Source organism: Mobula hypostoma, chromosome 1, assembly GCF_963921235.1.
Source record: "Mobula hypostoma chromosome 1, sMobHyp1.1, whole genome shotgun sequence".
Classification (NCBI taxonomy): Eukaryota; Metazoa; Chordata; class Chondrichthyes; order Myliobatiformes; family Myliobatidae; genus Mobula; species Mobula hypostoma.
Genome location: NC_086097.1, coordinates 312,629 through 331,675, shown reverse-complemented (window position 1 = coordinate 331,675; position 19,047 = coordinate 312,629). Strand labels below are relative to the sequence as shown.

Here is a 19,047-nt window from a genome sequence, read left to right as displayed (position 1 = left end):
AGACAATCCCTCCATGACTTCCTCCTTTTCTGCAGCCATGACACTACCTCTGATCAGCAGTGCCACGGCCCCCACCTCTTTTGCATCTCTCCCTGTCCTTTCTGAAACATCTGAAGCCTGGTACTCTAAGTAACCATTCCTGCCCCTAAGCCAGCCAAGTCTCTGTAATGGCCACAGCATCACAGATCCAAGTACTGATTCACGTTCTGAGTTCATCCGCTTTGTTCATGATGTTTTTTGCTTTAAAATAGACACATCTCAAACCATCAGTCAGGGCGCATCCCTTTTCTGTCACCTGCCTATCCTCCCTCTCACACTGCCTTCAAGCTTTCTCCATCTGTGAGCCAACCATCCCTTCCTCTGTCTCTTCAGTTCGGTTCCCACCTACCTGCAATTCTAGTTTAAACTCTCCCCAACAGCTTTAGCAAACCTCATTGAAACCTTTCGAATGTTGAAAGGCCTAGACAGAGTAGACGTGGAAAGGATGTTTCCCATGGTGGGAGAGTCTAGGACAAGAGGACACAGCTTCAGGATAGAGGGGCGCCCTTTCAAACCAGAAATGCGGAGAAATATTCTTTAGCCAAAGGGTGGCGGATTCGTGGAATTTGTTGCCAAATGCAGCTATGGAAGCCAGGTCATTAGGTGTATTTAAGGCAGAGATTGATAGGTTCTTGTTTGGACATAGCATGATAAGTTACGAGGAGAAGGTCGGGAACTGGGGCTGAGGAGGAGATAGAAAAAATGGATTAGCCATGGTTGAATGGCAGAGCAGACTGAATGGGCCAGATGGCCTAATTCTGCTCCTATGGCTAATGGTCTTATGGAAACATCTCTATGATCAGCTGGCTGGTGGTGAAGTGAAATCATCACCAGACTTCAAGCTGTGTGGTCCCGGGTTCAAATCCAACCGGTTCCCTGCACACTTTTCATGTGTACTTGATTGAACAACTCGGCCTCGCAAAAAAGCAGACAAAAAACGCAAAAGCAGCAGCAGCAGCAGCACACTGCCTTAGTTGGATGCATCAGCAGGGGAGATGAGGCTGAGTACAGGTCTACGGTAGGAAACTTTGTCACATGGTCTGAGCAGAATTGTCTGCAGCTTAATGTGAAAAAGACTAAGGAGCTGGTGGTGGACCTGAGGACAGCTAAGGTACCGGTGACCCTGTTTCCATCCAGGGGGTCAGTGTGGACATGGTGGAGGATTACAAATACCTGGGGATACGAATTGACAATAAACTAGACTGGTCAAAGAACACTGAGGCTGTCTACGAGAAGGGTCAGAGCCGTCTCTATTTCCTGAGGAGACTGAGGTCCTTTAACATCTGCTGGACGATGCCGAGGATGTTCTACGAGTCTGTGGTGGCCAGTGCTATCATGTTTGCTGTTGTATGCTGGGGCAGTAGGCTGAGGGTGGCAGACACCAACAGAATCAACAAACTCATTCGTAAGGCCAGTGATGTTGTAGGGATGGAACTGGACTCTCTCACAGTGGTGTCTGAAAAGAGGATGCTGTCTAAGTTGCATGCCATCTTGGTCATTGTCTCCCATCCACTACATAATGTACTGGATGGGCACAGGAGTACATTCAGCCAGAGACTCATTCCTCCGAGATGTAGCACAGAGCGTCATAGGAAGTCATTCCTGCCTGTGGCCATGAAACTTTACAACTCCTCCCTTGGAGGGTCAGACACCCTGAGCCGATAGGCTGGTCCTGGACTTATTTCATAATTTACTAGCATAATTTACATATTACTATTTAACTATTTATGGTTCTATTACTATTTATTATTTATGGTGCAACTGTAACGAAAACCAATTTCCCCCGGGATCAATAAAGTATGACTATGACGATGACTATAAGGTTGCCACCCGATGAGCCACAAGGCCCAGAAAGAAAGAACAGCAACATCTCTGAGATGGCCTGTAGGATTGCCCTCCAAAATTGAACATCAACTTTTTTTTGAAAATTACTTTATCTTGTTGTGCCTTCATAGTATTATCTCCCTATCCCTCAAGAGGCCACTTTGGACATCAGCTACTCAGCCTGCAGTGGTGCCTACACTGTTGCTATCACTCAAGTCTCTATTCCACTCCCTTTCAGACCATGCGTCTGGTCTCTCACAGTGCCCAAACCTCAAGGAACTCCATCTCATCCTCCAGTCTGGCACATTACCGCTTTCAGGAACACCTTTCACATCTATCTTTGAACCAAACACCAAGATAAAACCATTATTTCCCAGACCAGCTGAGATCACAGCTCTTGGAGATCATAAGACAAGACAAAGGAGCAGAAGTCGGCCATTCGGCCCATCATTCTGCTCCGCCATTTTATGGTTCCATGGAGTCCAAAATTATTGTTCCCTCAAATTCAGACATTTGTTCCTTTGAGGTTCACAGACACATGACTTCAAGAAATGGACAGAAATCAATAAATATAAATAACACAGGGTATAATTCCCTAACTCAGAAAATGTTGCGTAAATAGCTACTTACCAAAGATACGTCAAGAATTCCCAGAAGGTGCCAGAGGTCACTGGCAGTGTTAATTCCAATGAGGATGATCACAAAGATTCCAACAAATTTTACTCCAAGGGCTCCAGCAATGTTAACTCCTGTCAATATCAACCATTGCCACCAAGGTAGAGAAAAAGGCCTAAACATATATGGAGAACAATTATAGGAACAATCACATTTCAAATTAGTTTGCTGATAATAGCTGGGAACAAGTTCAAAAGGTTTGCAGATTGAGCAAGAAAGTAGCCATGAGGAAAAATGTGAAGCCATCCACACTGGCAGTCATAGAGTTAACCAGCACAGAAATAGCTTTTCAGCGAAACTTATCCATGCTGAGCAATTTGTCTATCTTGAGTTTGTTGTTAGCAGAGTTAGCTAACGAGCCCAGTATGTATATGAGCCCTTAAGAGAGGGTGTCACAGCTCATTCCATTTACTCACCACTCTCAATGTGAAGAAACTGCCCTTCGGGTCCCTTTTAAATTTTTCCCCCCTCACTGTAAAAATATGTCCCTTATCTTAGCCTCCTCTACCATGGGGGAAAAGAAATCTCCTTATCTATATCACACATGATTTCATGAACCTCAATCCCCTGCACTCCAGAGAAAACAGCCCCAACCTGTCCAATCTCTCCTTATATCTCTCAGCCTTCAGTCCCAGTATCACTCTTTAGAATCAGAATCAGAATCAGGTTTGTTATCACCGGTATGTGATGTGAAATTTGTTAACTTAGCAGCTGCAGTTCAATACAATACATAATCTAGCAGAGAGAAAAAAAATAAATAAAATGTAATAAATAAACAAGTAAATCAATTAAGTATATTGAATAGATTATTTTAAAATGTGCAAAAACAGAAATACTGTATATTAAAAAAGTGAGGTAGTGTCCAAAGCTTCAAAGTCCATTTAGGAATCAGATGGCAGAGGGGATGAAGACATACATAACATTACATACTTAATGACATACTTTCTAGAGGTAGTTGAGCTGAACTGCACACAATATACCAAATACAGTCTCACCAACATCTTGTACATACAAGAGTAACATGACATCTTAACTCTTGAATTCAATGCCCTGCCAAACTAACTGCCTTCTTCACCACTCTGCCTATCTATATCTCTGCTTTGAGAGAACTATGTACCTGTCCCCTTCACACATTCTGCTCTGCAACACTTTCCGCAGAGCTACCATTTACTGTACAAGTCTCCCATAGTTACCAAAATCCAACATCTTACACCAGTTTGAATAATATTCCATTTTACTGAACAAGGCTCTCAGCCTGAAATGTCGACTTTTTATTCATTTTCATTGATCCTGTCTGGCTTGCTGAATTCCTCCAGCACTTTGTGTGTGTAACTTTGGATTTCCAGCATCTGCAGAACCACCTGTGTTTATAATATTCCATTTGCCAATCTCTGGTCCCCTTCTTATGGACATCTAGAGAACATGGACCAACACCTTTTCAACATAAATAACCCTCTTCTCCGTCCACTACAGATGATGTTGTCCACGTTACTAACACTGTCATCCAAATCATTAAATAGATGACAAACATCAGCAGACCAAGCACTGATCTCTTGGACTCCCATCTGAAAACCCATCCTTTGTAATACCATGCTTTGCCTCCTCCCACCAATACAATGTGACTCACACTGAATCATATGACCATAAAACCATAGAGCAGAATTAGGCAATTTGACCCATCGAGTCCGCTCAGCGATTTCATTATGGCTGATCCATTTTTCCCTCTCAGCCTCAATCTCCTGCCTTTTCTCTGTATCCTTTCACGGCTTCACCAATCAAGAATCCTTCAACCTCTGCCTTAAATATTTGTAAAGACTTAGCCTCCACAGCTACCTGTGACAATGATTTCCACAGATTCACCATTCTCTAGCTAAAGAAATTTCTCCTCATCTCTGTTCTAAAAGGATGCCCCTCGATTCTGAGGCTCTGGTCCTAGACTCTCCAATGGGAGTAAACATCTCCAATCCACTGTATCAAGACCTTTCGCCATTCAATAGGTTTCAATTAGGTCACCATTCATTCTTCTGAATTCTAGTGAATCCAGGCCCAGAGCTCTTCATATGACAAGCCACTCAATCCAGGAATCATTTTTCTGAATCTCATTTGAACCCTCTCTAGTTTCAGCACTTCCATTCAAAGGGGCCCAAAACTGCTCACAATATTTACAATGAGGCCTCACCAGTTCATTAAAATGCCTCAACATTACATCCTTCCTTTTATATTCTAGTCCATGAGACCACAGGATATAGGAGTAGAAGTAGGCAATTCGGCCATGGAGTCTGCTCCGCCATTCAATCATGGGCTGATCCAATACTTCCAGTCATCCCCATCCCCTGCCTTCTCCCCATACCCTTTAATGCCCTGGCTAATCAAGAACATATCTATCTCTGCCTTAAATGCACCCAATGACTTCACCTCCACAGCTATTCATGGCAACAAATTCCACAGATCTACCACCCTTTGACTAAAGTAATTTCTCCGCATCTCTGTTCTAAATGGACATCCTTCAATTCTGAAGTCGTGCCCTCTTGTCCTCGACTCCCCTACCATGGGAAATAACTTTGGCATATCTAATCTGTTCAGGCCTTTTAACATTCAGAATGTTTCAATGACATCCCCACATTCTCCTGAACTCCAAGGAATACAGCCCAAGAGCTGCCAGACGTTCCTCATAGAGTAACCCTTTCATTCCTGAAATCATTCTTGGGAGTCTTCTCTGAACTCTCTACAAAGTCAATATCTCCTTCCTAAAATAAGGAGACCAAAACTGTACATGATACTCCAAGCGTGGTATCACGAGTGCCTTAAGGAACCTTAACATCACATAGAAACATAGAAAACCTAAAGCACAATACAGGCCCTTCCGCCCAGAAAGTTGTGCTGAACATGTCCCGACCTTAGAAATTACCAGGCTTACCCATAGCCCTCTATTTTTCTTAGCTCTCCATGTACCTATCCAAAAGTCTCTTAAAAGACCCCATCGTATCCACCTCCACCACCGTTGCCGGCAGCCCATTCCACGCACTCACCACTCGCTGCATAAAAAACTTACCCCTCACATCTCCTCTGAACCTACTCTCCAGCACCTTAAACCTGAGTCCTCTTGTGGCAAGCATTTCAGCCCTGGCAAAAAGCCTCTGACTATCCACACGATCAATGCCTCTCATCACCTCATACACCTCTATCAGGTCACCTCTCATCCTCCGTCGCTCCAAGGAGAAAAGGCCAAGTTCACTCAACCTGTTTTCATAAGGCATATTCCTCAATCCAGGCAACATCCTTGTAAATCTCCTCTGCACCCTCTCTATGGTTTCCACATCCTTCCGGTACTAAGGCGACCAGAACTGAGCACAGTACTCCAAGTGGGGTCTGACCAGGGTCCTATATAGCTGCAACATTACCTCTCAGCTCCTAAATTCAATTCCACGAATAATGAAGGACAATACACCGTATGCCTTCTTAACCAGAGTCAACCTGCGCAGCTGCTTTGAGCGTACTATGGACTCGGATCCCAAGATTCCTCTGATTCTCCACACTGCCAAGCGTCTTACCATTAATACTATATTCTGCCATCATATTTGACCTACCAGAATGAACCACTTCACACTGATCTGGGTTGAACTCCACCTGCCACTTCTCAGCCCAGTTTTGCATCCTATCAATATCCTGCTGTAACCTCTGACAGCCCTCCACACTATCCACAACATTCCCAACCTTACTAACCCATCCCTCCACTTCCTCATGCAGCTCATTTATAAAAATCACGAAGAGAAGGGGTCCCAGAACAGATCCCTGAGGCACACCACTGGTCACCGACCTCCATGCACAATATGACCCGTCTACAACCACTCTTTGCCTTTTGTGGGCAAGCCAGTTCTGGATCCAGAAAGCAATGTCCCCTTGGATCCCATCCTCCTTACTTTCTCAATAAGCCTTGCATGGGATACCTTATCAAATGCCTTGCTTAAATCCATATATACTACATCTACTGCTCTTCCTTCATTAATGTGTTTAGTCACATCCTCAAAAATTTCAATCAGGCTCGTAAAGCACGACCTGCCCTTGACAAAGCCATGCTGACTATTCCTAATCATATTACGCTTCTCCAAATGTTCATAAATCCTGCCTCTCAGGATCTTCTCCATTAACTTATCAACCACTGAAGTAAGATCAATGGTCTATAATTTCCTGGGCTATCTCTACTCCTTTTCTTGAATAAAGGAACAATATCTGCAACCCTCTAATCCTCTGGAACCTCTCCCATCCCTATTGATGATTCAAAGATCATTGCCAGAGGCTCAGCAATCTCTTCCCTCGCCTCCTACAGTAGCCTGGGGTACATCTCATCTGGTCCCGGCAACTTATCCAACTTGATGCTTTCCAAAAGTTGCAGCACATCCTCTCCCTTAATATCTACATGCTCAAGCTTTACAGTCTGCTGCAAGTCATCACTACAATCACCAAGATCCTTTTCCATAATGAATACTGTAGTAAAGTATTCATTAAGCACTGCTGCTATTTCCTCCAGTTCCATACACATTTTCCCCACTGTCACACTTGATAGGTGTATTCGTTCATGTCTTATCCTCTTGCTTTTCACATACTTGTAGAATGCCTTGGGGTCTTACTGAATCCTGCCTGCCAAAGCCTTCTCATTGTACTTCAGGATTGAAGGGTGCCCTTTCAGAACAGAAATGCAAAGAAATTTTTTTAGTCAGAGGGTGGTGAATCTATGGAATTTGTTGCCACGGGCAGCAGTGGAGGCCAAGTCATTGGGTGTATTTAAAGCAGAGATTGATAGGTATCTGAGTAGCCAGGGCATCAAAGGTTATGGTGAGAAGGCGGGGCAGTGGGACTAAATAGGATAAAATGCATCAGCTCATGATAAAATGGCCGAGCAGACTCGATGGGCCGAATGGCCTACTTCTGCTCCTTTGTCTTATGATCTCATGGCCCCTTCTGGCTCTCCTAATTTCCTTTTTAAACTCCTTCCTGTTAGCCTGATAATCTTCTAGATCTCTAACATAACCAGCTCTCTGAACCTTTCGTAAGCTTTTCTTTTCTTCTTGACTAGATTTATTACAGCCTTTGTACACCACAGCTCCTGTACCCTACCATAACTTCCCTGTCTCATTGGAACATACCTACGCAGAACTCCACACAAATATCCCCTGAACATTTTCCACATTTCTTCCATACTTTTCCCTGAGAACATCTGTTCCAAATTTAAGTTTCCAATTTCCTGCCTGATAGCCTCATAATTCCCCTTACTCCAATTAAACGCTTTTCTAACTTGTCTGCTCCTATCTCTCTCCAATGCTATTGTAAAGGAGATAGAATTTAGATCACTATCTCCAAAATGCTCTCCCACTGAGAGATCTGACACCTGACCAGGTTCATTTCCCAACACCAAATCAAGTACAGTCTCTCCTCTTGTAGGCTTATCTACATATTGTGTCAAGAAACCTTCCTGAACACACCTAACAAACTCCACCCCATCTGAAACCCCCCACTTTCGGGAGATGCCAATTGATATTTGAGAAACTAAAATCTCCCATCACGACAATTCTGTTATTATTACACCTTTCCAGGATCTGATTCCCTATCTGCTCCTCGATATCATTGTTACTATTGGGCGGCCCATAAAAAACACCCAGAAAAGTTATTGACCCCCTTCCTGTTCCTAACCTCCACCCACAGAGACTCCGTAGACAATCCCTCCATGACGTCCACCTTTTCTGAAGCTGTGACACTATCTCTGATCAACAGTGCCATGCCCCCACCTCTTTTGCCTCCCTCCCTGTCCTTTCTGAAACATCTAAAACTCAGCACTTGAAGTAACCATTCCTGTCCCTGAGCCATCCAAGTCTCTGTAATGGCCACCACATCATAGCTCCAAGTACTGATCCACGCTCTAAGCTCATCCGCTTTGTTCACAATACCCCTTGCGTTAAAATAGACATATCTCAAACCGTCCGTCTGAGCGTGTCCCTTCTCTATCACCTGCCTATCCTCCCTCACACACTGTCTTCAAGCTTTCTCTATATGTGAGCCAACTGCCTCTTCCCCGGTCACTTCAGTTCGGTTCCTGCCCCCCAACAATTCTAGTTTAAACTCTCCCCAGTAGCCTTAGCAAATCTCCCCACCAGGATATTGGTCCCCCTGGGATTCAAGTGCAACCCGTCCTTTTTGTACAGGTCACACCTGCCCCAAAAGAGGTCCCAATGATCCAGAAATCCGAATCCCTGCCCCCTGCTCTTATATTATATACCTCTAGAAATGAATACCAACATTACATTCGCCTTCTTCACCACCAACTCAAGCTGGAGGTTGAACTTTAGGGTATCTTGCACAAGGACTCCCAACTCCCTTTGCATCTCTGCACTTTGAATTATCTCCTCATCTCAATGTCTACCCGCTTATTTCTTCCACCGAAGTGTATGGCCATACACTTTCCAACATTGTATTTCATTTGCCACTCTGCCCATTCCACTAAATTATCTAAGTTTCTCTGCAGGCTGTCTGTTTCCTCCACACTAGGCCCTCCTCCACCTATCTTTGTATCATCAGCAAATTTAGCCACAAATCTAATAATCCCATAGCCCAAATCATTGTCATACATCATACAAAGCAGCGGTCCCAACACCGAACCCTGTGGAACTCCACTGCTAACCAGCAGCCAGCCAGAATAGAATCCCTTTATTCCCACTCTCTGTTTTCCGCGTATCAGCCAATGCTCCACCCATGCCCGTAACTTCCCTGTAATTCCATGGGCTCATATCTTGCTGAGCAACCTCATATGGGGCTCCTTGTCAAATGCCATCTGAAAATCCTAGTACACATCTCCTGCATCTCCTTTGTCTACCCTGCTTGTAATTTCCTCAAAAAGTTGCAGCAGGTTAGTCAAGCAGGATTTTTCTTTCAGGAAACCCTACTGGCTTTGGCCTATCTTGTCATGTGCCTCCAGGTACTCTGTAATCTCATCCCTAACAATCAATTCCAACAACTTCCCAACCACTGATGTGAGGCTGACAGGTCTATAGCTTCCTTTCTGCTGCCTCCCACCCTTCTTAAATAGCGGAGTAACATTTGCAATTTTCCAGTCATCCGGTACAATGCCAGTATCTTCTAGTCCTCTTGATATGAATGCTAACATCATATTTGACTTCCTCACACTGACTCAAGCTGCAAATTAACCTCCAAGGAATCCTGCAAAAGGATGCCCAAGTCTCTTTGCATCTCAGTTATTCAAATTTTCTCTCCATTTAGAAAATAGTCTACCATTTCATTTCTTCTCCAAAAGTGCATGACCATACATTTCCCGACACTGTTTTCCATCTGGCATTTCTTTGCCCAGTCTCCCAATCTGTCTAAGTCCTTTTGAAGCCTCTCTGCTTCCTACATTAGTGTTGGCGGACCAATCGATTTGTAGACAGGGAGCACTTTGCACAGGTCGGGGAGAAGTGTTACAAAAAGGAGCGTTTTATGGAGCTCAGCACATTAACGGCAGACCAATTGATTCACAATTCATTAACAGGAGCAAATAGAAGTAAAGCAGGGTCAAAGCAGAGCGGCCATTGTGTGAGTGGACCAGTGTATGAGTGGGAACTTGAGACTTTCTCTCAAGAGGCTTCGGTGAGGAGGCACAGGAAACTAACAGGTAAGCCTTTTGTAGTAGATTGAATAAAAAGTCACCACACCCCAGCTCATCTGCAGTTGTGAACTTCCCACGATTCAGGACATTTACAAGGACAGGTGTGTAAAAAGGGCCCGTAGGATCATTGGGGACCCGAGTCACCCCAACCACAATCTATTCCAGCTGCTACCATCCGGGACACAAAATAATCTGCAGATGCTGGGGTCAAAGCAACACTCACAACATGCTGGAGGAACTCAGCAGGTCGGGCAGCATCAGTGGAAAAGATCGGTCGACGTTTCGGGCTGGAACCCTTCGTCAGGACTGTAGGGGGAAGGGGCAGAGGCCCTGTAAAGAAGTTGTATCTGCCTACCTGGACTCCATTTTGTCACCCATAGTTCAGTCTCTCCCCACCTACATCCGGGATACATCCCATGCCCTCCACCTCTTCAATAACTTCCAGTTCCCCAGTCCCAACCGCTTCATTTTCACTATGGATGTCCAATCCCTATACACCTCTATTCCCCATGAAGAAGGCCTCAAAGCCCTCTGCTACTTTCTGGATAATAGACCTCACCAGTTCCCCACCACCACTACCCTCCTCCAGTTGGCGGAACTGGTTCTCACACTCAATAACTTCTCTTTTGGCTCTTCCCACTTTCTTCAGACCAAGGGTGTAGCTATGGGAACTCGCATGGGCCCTAGCTATGCCTGCCTCTTCGTTGATTATGTGGAACAGTCTGTGCTCCAAACCTATTCTGGTACTGCTCCCCAACTTTTCCTTCGGTACATTGACGACTACATTGGTGCTGCTTTCTGCACCCATGCTGAGCTCGTCAATTTCATCGACTTTACTTTTAACTTCCACCCAGCCCTCAAATTCACTTGGTCTATCTTGGACACTTCTCTCCCCCTTCTTGATCTCTCGGTCTCCATCTCTGGAGACAGACTGTCCACTAACATCTTCTACAAGCCCACTGACTCTCATAACTACCTCAACTATACCTCTTCCCACCCCGCCACATGCAAAAATGCCACTCCCTATTCCCAGTTCCTCTGTCTCCGCCGCATCTGCTCTGAGGATGAGGTTTTCCGTTCCAGGATATCTCAAATGTCCTCTTTAAAGATCGTGGTTTCCCTTCTGCTGTCATTAATGATCCCAGGTCTCGTTGCACCTCCCCTTTTCCTAATCGGCCACCATTCAGATAATAATCTGTTTTCCTATTTTTGCCATGACTTTAGCATGATTTTTAATCTATTCAATATACTTATACTGTAATTAATTAATTAATTTGTGTGTTCATGTGTTTGGTGAGGTAAGTGGGTGAGTAGACTTATTTTTCCTTGTTTCATTCCTGTAGAATTAGGTAGTATGTCTGCAGGGTTAGTGCTTTGTTCAGGGTGTCAGATGTGGGAATCTTGGGAGACCTCCAGCCTCCCTGATGGCCACATCTGCATCAGGTGCACCGAGATGCAGCTCCTCAGAGACCGTGTTGGGATCTGGAGCTGCAGCTTGATGACCTACCGGAGGTTTACCGTCTGCGTGAGATGATGGGACTTTCGAGAGACTTTGAGACTGTACAGTGCCCATGGTCTGTTCTTATCAAATTACGGTATTGCTTTGCACTGTAGCAGCTATATGTTATAATTATGTAGCTTTTGTCAGTTTTTCAGTCTTGGTTTGTCATGTGTTTCTGTGATATCATCCTGGAAAAACATTGTATCATTTCTTAATGCATGCATTACTAAATAACAATAAAAGAGGACCGCGTGTCCTCATAATCTAATCTATTAGGGAGAGTGAGGAGATGATAGACAGGAGCTACAGGGAGGTACTCATCCCAAGGCTACAGCGGTCAGAAAACTGGGTGACTGTCAGGAGAGGGAAGGGAAATGCCAGGATAGTGGAGAGCACCCCTGTGGCTGCCCCTCTCAGCAACAAGTATATCGTTTTGGATGCTGTTCAGGGGGATGACCTGACAGGGGACGGCCACGGTGACCGGGTCTCAGGCACTGAGACTGGTGCTGTTGTACAGGAGAGAAGGAGGGAGAAGAGGAATACGGTAGTCATAGGGGATCAGACAGGAGATTCGGTGAGCCTGATAGAGATACCCGCATGGTGTGTTGCCTCCCAGGTGCCAGGGCACAGGATGTCTCAGATCGGGTCCAGAATATTCTGAAGGGAGAGGGCGAGCAGCCAGCTGTCTTGGTACGTGTTGGTACCAATGACATAGATAGGAAAAGGGAGGAGGTCCTGAAGAGAGATTTCCGGGAGTTAGGAAGGAAGCTAAGAAGCAGGACCTCCAGGGTAGTAATCTCAGGATTGCTACCTATGCCACGTGCTAGCGAGGGCAAGAATAGTAGGATCAGGCAGATGAATCCATGGCTGGGAGGTTGGTGCAGGGGGCAGGGCTTCAGATTCTTGGATAATTGGGATCTCTTCTGGGGGAAGTATGACCTGTTCAAAAAAGACAGGTTACACCTGAACCCGAAGGTGACTAATATCCTGGCGGGAAGGTTTAATAGAGCTGTTAGGGAGGGTTTAAACTAATTTGGCAGGGGGATGGGAACCAGAATGACAGAGCAGACGAAGGGGAAAACAGAATTAAATCTAAGATAGTGAGCAATAAAGATGTCAGGAAAGACAGGCAGGTGATGGGGCAAACTTGCAGCCATTGGGATGAGTTGCAGTGCAATAAAGTTGCAGTGCAATCAAAGCAAAAAGTACCAAATACTGGACTTAAGGTGTTATACTTAAATGCACGCAGCATAAGGAATAAGGTGGATGATCTTGTCGTACAGCTACAGATTGGCAGGTATGATATTGTGGCCATCACAGAGACATGGCTAAAGGATGCATGTCTCTGGGAGCTGAACATCCAAGGATACACAGTGTATCGGAAGGATAGGCAGGTAGGCAGAGGGGTGGAGTGGTTTTATTGGTAAGAAATTATATTAAATCATTAGAAAGAGGTGACATAGGATCGGAAGGTGCAGAATCTTTATGGGTTGAGCTAAGAAATCGCAGGGGTAAAAGGACTCTGATGGCAGTTATATACAGGCCTCCTAACAGATGCATTGATGTGGACTACAAAATACAACAGGAAATAGAAAAGGCTTGCCAGAATGGCAGTGTTATGATAATTGTGGGGGATTTTAACATGCGAGTGGATTGGGAAAATCAGGTCGGCACTGGATCTCGAGAGAGAGAATTTGTAGAATGTCTGCAAGATGGCTTTTTAGAACAGCTTGTTGTTGAGCCCACTCGGGGATCGGCTGTGCTGGATTGGGTATTGCGTAATGAACCAGAAGTGATTAAAGAGATTGGGGTCAAGGAACCCTTAGGAGGCAGTGATCATAACATGATTGACTTCACTGTGAAATTTGGAAAAGAGAAGCCGAAATCTAATGTGTCCGGAGTAAAGGAAATTACAATGGCATGAGAAAGGAACTGGCCAAAGTTGACTGGAAAGGGACACTGGTGGGAAGGATGGCAGAGCAGCAGTGGCTGGAGTTTATGCGAGAAGTGAGGAAGGGGCAAGACAGATATATTCCAAAAAAGAAGAAATTTTCGAATAGAAAAAGGATGCAACCGTGGCTGACAGGAGAAGTCAAAGCCAAGTTAAAGCATAGGAGAGGGCATACAAGGAAGCAAAAATTAGTGAGAATACAGAGGATCGGGAAATTTTTAAAAGCTTACCATAAGACCATAACACAAAGGAGCAGAAGTCGGCCATTCGGCCCATCGAGTCTGCTCCGCCATTCCATCATGAGCAGATCCATTCTCCCATTTAGTCCCACTCCACCACCTTCTCACCATAACCTTTGATGCCCTGGCTACTCAGATACCTATCAATCTCCGCCTTAAATACACCCAATGACTTGGCCTCCACTGCCGCCCGTGGCAACAAATTCCATAGATTCACCACCCCCTGACTAAAAAAATTTCTTCGCATTTCTGTTCTGAATGGGCGCCCTTCAATCCTTAAGTCATGCCCTCTCGTACTAGACTCCCCCATCATGGGAAACAACTTTGCCACATCCACTCTGTCCATGCCTTTCAACATTCAAAATGTTTCTATCAGGTCTCCCCTCATTCTTCTAAACTCCAAGGAATACAGTCCAAGAGCAGACAAGCGTTCCTCATATGTTAACTCTATCATTCCCAGAAATCATTCTAGTGAATCTTCTCTGTACCCTCTCCAACATCAGCACATCCTTCCTTAAATAAGGAGACCAAAACTGCCCACAGTACTCCAAGTGAGGTTTCACCAGCACCTTATAGAGCCTCAACATCACATCCCTGCTCCTATACTCTATTCTTCCAGAAATGAATGCCAACATTGCATTCGCCTTCTTCACTACCGACTCAACCCGGAGGTAAACCTTAAGGGTATCCTGTACGAGGACTCCCAAGTCCCGCTGCATCTCCGAACTTTGAATTCTTTTCCTATTTAAATAATAGTCTGCCCATTTATTATTTCTGCCAAAGTGCATAACCATACACTTTCCAACATTGTACTTCATTTGCCACTTCTCTGCCCATTCTTCCAATCTATCCAAGTCTCTCTGCAGACTCTCCGTTTCCTCAGCACGACCTATCTTCGTATCATCAGCAAACTTAGCCACAAAGACATGTGGCTGTTGTGTTTTACTATTTATTGTTATGTTTATTATTTAGTGTTGCGTTTGTTATGTTATGATTGCACTGCTCCTGAGAAATGCTGTCTCATTCTGCCCTGCAGAGCTGATGTACGGTTTGAATTACAATAAAGTTTTTTGAATCTTTGAATCTATTCCATAATCCAAATCGTTGATGTACAATGTAAAAAGAAGCAGCCCCAACACGGACCCCTGTGGAACACCACTGGTAGCTGACAACCAACCAGAATAGGATCCCTTTATTCCCAGTCTCTGTTTCCTGCCAATCAGCCAACGCTCTACCCACGTATGTAACTTTCCCGTAATTCCATGGGCTCTTATCTTGTTAAGTAGCCTCATGTGTGGCACCTTGTAAAAGGCCTTCCGAAAATCCAAATATACAACATCCACTGCATCTCCCTTGTCTAGCCTACTTGTAATTTCCTCAAAAAATTGTAATAGGTTTGTCAAGCAGGATTTTCCTTTAAGGAATCTATGCTGAGTTCTGCCTATCTTGTTATATGCCTCCAGGTACTCTGTAACCTCATCCTTGATAATCGACTCCAACAACTTCCCAACCACCGATGTCAAGCTAACAGGTCTATAATTTCCTTTTTGCTTCCTTGCCCCCTTCTTAAATAGCGGATTGACATTGCAATCTTCCCAATCCTCCGTCTTCCCACTAATTTTTGCTTCCTTGTATGCCCTCTCCTTTGCTTTAACTTTGGCTTTGACTTCTCTCATACCACTGTAATTTCCTTTACTCCACTGAAATACCGACACATTAGATTTCGGCTTCTCTTTTTCAAATTTCACAGTGCACTCAATCATGTTATGATCACTGCCTCCTAAGGGTTCCTTCATCTCAATCTCTCTAATCACCTCCGGTTCATTACACAATACCCAATCCAGTACAGCCGATCCCCCAGTGGGCTCAACAACATGCTGTTCTAAAAAGCCATCTTGCAGACATTCTACAAATTCTCTCTTTTGAGATCCAGTGCCGACCTGATTTTCCCAATCCACTCGCATGTTAAAATCCTCCACAATTATCATAACACTGCCCTTCTGACAAGCCTTTTCTATTTCCTGTTGTAATTTGTAGTCCACATCCCTGCAGCTATTTGGAGGCCTATAAATAACTGCCAACAGGGTCCTTTTACCCCTGTAATTTCTTAGCTCAACCCATAAAGATTCTGCACCTTCCGATCCTATATCACCTCTTTCTAATGATTTAATATCATTTCTTACCAATAAAGCCACGCCTCCCCTCTGCCTACCTTCCTATCCTTCCGATACACCGTGTATCCCTGGATGTTCAACTCCCAGAAACATGCATCCTTTAGCCAGGTCTCTGTGATGGCCACAATATCATACCTGCCAATCTGTAGCTGTACGACAAGATCATCCACCTATTCCTTATGCTGCGTGCATTTAAGTATAACACCTCAAGACCAGTATTTGGTACTTTTCGCTTTGATTTCACTGCAACTTTATTGCACTGCAACTCATCCCAATGGCTACAAATTTGCCCCATCACCTGCCTGTCTTTCCTGACATCTTTACTGCTCACTATCTTAGATTTATTTCTGTTTTCCCCTTCCTCCGCTGTCATTCCGGTTCCCATCCCCCTGCCAAATTAGTTTAAACCCTCCCTAACAGCTCTATTAAATTCCCGCCAGGATATTGGTCCCCTTCGGGTTCAGGTGTAACCTGTCCTTTTTGAACAGGTCATACTTCCCCCAGAAGAGATCCCAATTATCCAAGAATCTGAAGCCCTGCCCCCTGCACCAATCTCTCAACCATGCATTCATCTGCCTGATCCTACTATTCTTGCCCTCGCTAGCACGTGGCACAGGTAGCAATCCCAAGATTACTACCCTGGAGGTCCTGCTTCTCAGCTTCCTTCTTAACTCCCAGAAATCTCTCTTCAGGACCTCCTCCTTTGTCCTCTCTATGTCATTGGTACCAACATGTACCAAGACAACTGGCTGCTCGCCCTCCCCCTTCAGAATATTCAGAACCCGATCCGAGACATCCCGTACCCTGGCACCTGGGAGGCAACACACCATGCGGGTATCTCTATCAGGCTCACAGAACCTCCTGTCCGTTCCCCTGACTATGGAATCCCCTATGACTACCGCATTCCTCTTCTCCCTCCTTCTCCTGCACAACAGCGCCAGGCTCAGTGCCAGAGATCCGGTCACCGTGGGCATCCCCTGTCAGGTCATCCCCCTCAACAGGATCCAGAACAAGATATTTGTTGCTGAGGGGGACAGCCACAGGTGTGCTCTCCACTATCCGGGCATTTCCCTTCCCTCTCTTGACAGTGACCCAGTTTTCTGACCCCTGTAGCCTAGGGATGACTACTCCCTGTAGCTCCTATCACTTCTTCACTTTCCCTGATAAGCAGATCATCAAGCTGCAGCTCCAGATCCCTAACATGGTCTCTGAGGAGCCGCATCTCGGTGCACCTGGCGCAGATGCTCGTACCGTTAGCTGTGAGAGCCCTGCTGTTCCTGTCTGTCCGGTCCAATTCACGAAAGGGCGGGGGGAGAAAAAAAAGTTGGTGCTTTGCTCTCGCCTATTCCCGTTTACCGCTGAAGCCAAAACCCTGCACTCTGCTCCCACTCACTCTGCTGCCAGCTCCAACAGCTGCCCGCTGTATAAGGTGGTTGTGGCAACCCACTTTCTGGCACACACGAACCGGGTCACAACAGCGCACGCAGGCAGAGGGCCGGCCCCAAAAAGGGCGCCAGGCCATCTTCACCAGCAGGGGGAAAATTCCGCGCGCGGAAAGGGTCTGGGAATATGCATTCCCCACAGCAGTCCCGCCCCAGGGAGGGCGGGAACAGGAAGGCTTCAAAGCAGGCCGCGAAGTTTGAATAAATCTCTTTCATCGCAACTCTAACTCACCGACTCCGTGTGGTTATTCTAGCGCTGTGTGTAGCACACCGCTACATGATCTCCTTTTTAAACTCTCCACGCGGTCCTGTTGACGTCACGCGCCTGCGCAGTCTCGTCCTTCTGGCACTTGAAGTAGTTTTTTTAAAAAACTGCCTTCCTTCAGAATTCAGTTCCCACGACGCTCTGTCGTCCCCATCCAAAAGACAGCCGTTGGTAGCAACCTGCCTTTTTAAACTCTCCACACTGTCCTGTTGACGTCATGTGCCTGCGCAGTCTCATCCTTCTTGCACTCGAAGAAGTTTTTTTTAAAAAACTGCCTTCCTTCAGAATTCAGCTCCCACAACGCTCTGTATTCCCAATCCAAAAGGAAACTAAGAAGGTCATTAAGAGGGAAAAGATGAACTATGAAAGAAGCTAGCAAATAATATCAAAGAGGATTATAAAAGATTTTTCAAGTATATAAAGAGTAAAAGACAGGTGAGAGTAGATATAGGACCAATAGAAAATGATGCTGGGGAAATTGTAATGGGAGATAAGGAGATGGCGGAGGAGCTGAATGAGTATTTTGAACAAGTCTTCATTGAGGAAGACGTCAGCAGTATACCGGACACTCAAGAGTGTCAGGGAAGTGAACTGTGCGCAGTCACAATTACGGCAGAGAAAGTACTCAGGAAGCTGAATAGTCTAAGGGTACATAAATCTCCCGGACCAGATGGAATGCACCCTCGTGTTCTGAAGGAAGTAGCTGTAGAGATTGCGGAGGAATTAGCAATGATCTTTCAAAAGTCGATAGATTCTGGCATGGTTCCAGAGGACTGGAAGATTGCAAATGCCACTCTGCTATTTAAGAAGGGGGCAAGGAAGCAAAAAGGAAATTATAGATCTGTTAGCTTGGCATCGGTGGTTGGGAAGTTGTTGGAGTCGATTGTCAAGGATGAGGTTACGGAGTGCCTGGAGGCATATGACAAGATAGACAAACTCAGCATGGTTTCCTTAAAGGAAAATCCTGCCTGTCAAACCTATTGCCATTTTTTGAGGAAATTACAAGTAGGCTAGACAAGGGAGATGCAGTGGATGTTGTGTATTTGGATTTTCAGAAGACCTTTGACAAGGTGTTGCGCATGAGGCTGCTAAACAAGGTAAGAGCCCATGGAATTATGGGAAAGTTACATACGTGGATAGAGCATTGGCTGATTGGCAGGAAACAGAGAGTGGGAATAAAGGGATCCCATTCTGGTTGGTGTTCCACAGGGGTCCGTGTTGGGGCCGCTTCTTTTTACGTTGTACATCAACGATTTGGATTATGGAATAGATGGCTTTGTAGC

General features: G+C 45.2%; 1 protein-coding gene across 9 annotated transcripts in view; it reads right to left on the bottom strand.

The window, feature by feature from the left end:
- The window catches only part of pomt2 (protein-O-mannosyltransferase 2), a 231,480-nt gene that overhangs the window by 143,889 nt on the left and 68,544 nt on the right, over positions 1-19,047 (bottom strand). For 8 of the 9 annotated variants that reach the window (XM_063042712.1, XM_063042693.1, XM_063042702.1 and 5 more), the window contains one exon: positions 2,494-2,653. The exons of the other annotated variant lie outside the window; for it this stretch is intronic. In XM_063042712.1, the coding sequence (XP_062898782.1) occupies positions 2,494-2,653 (160 nt within the window). The remainder of the gene's footprint in view (positions 1-2,493; positions 2,654-19,047) is intronic. 9 annotated transcript variants of the gene reach the window in all.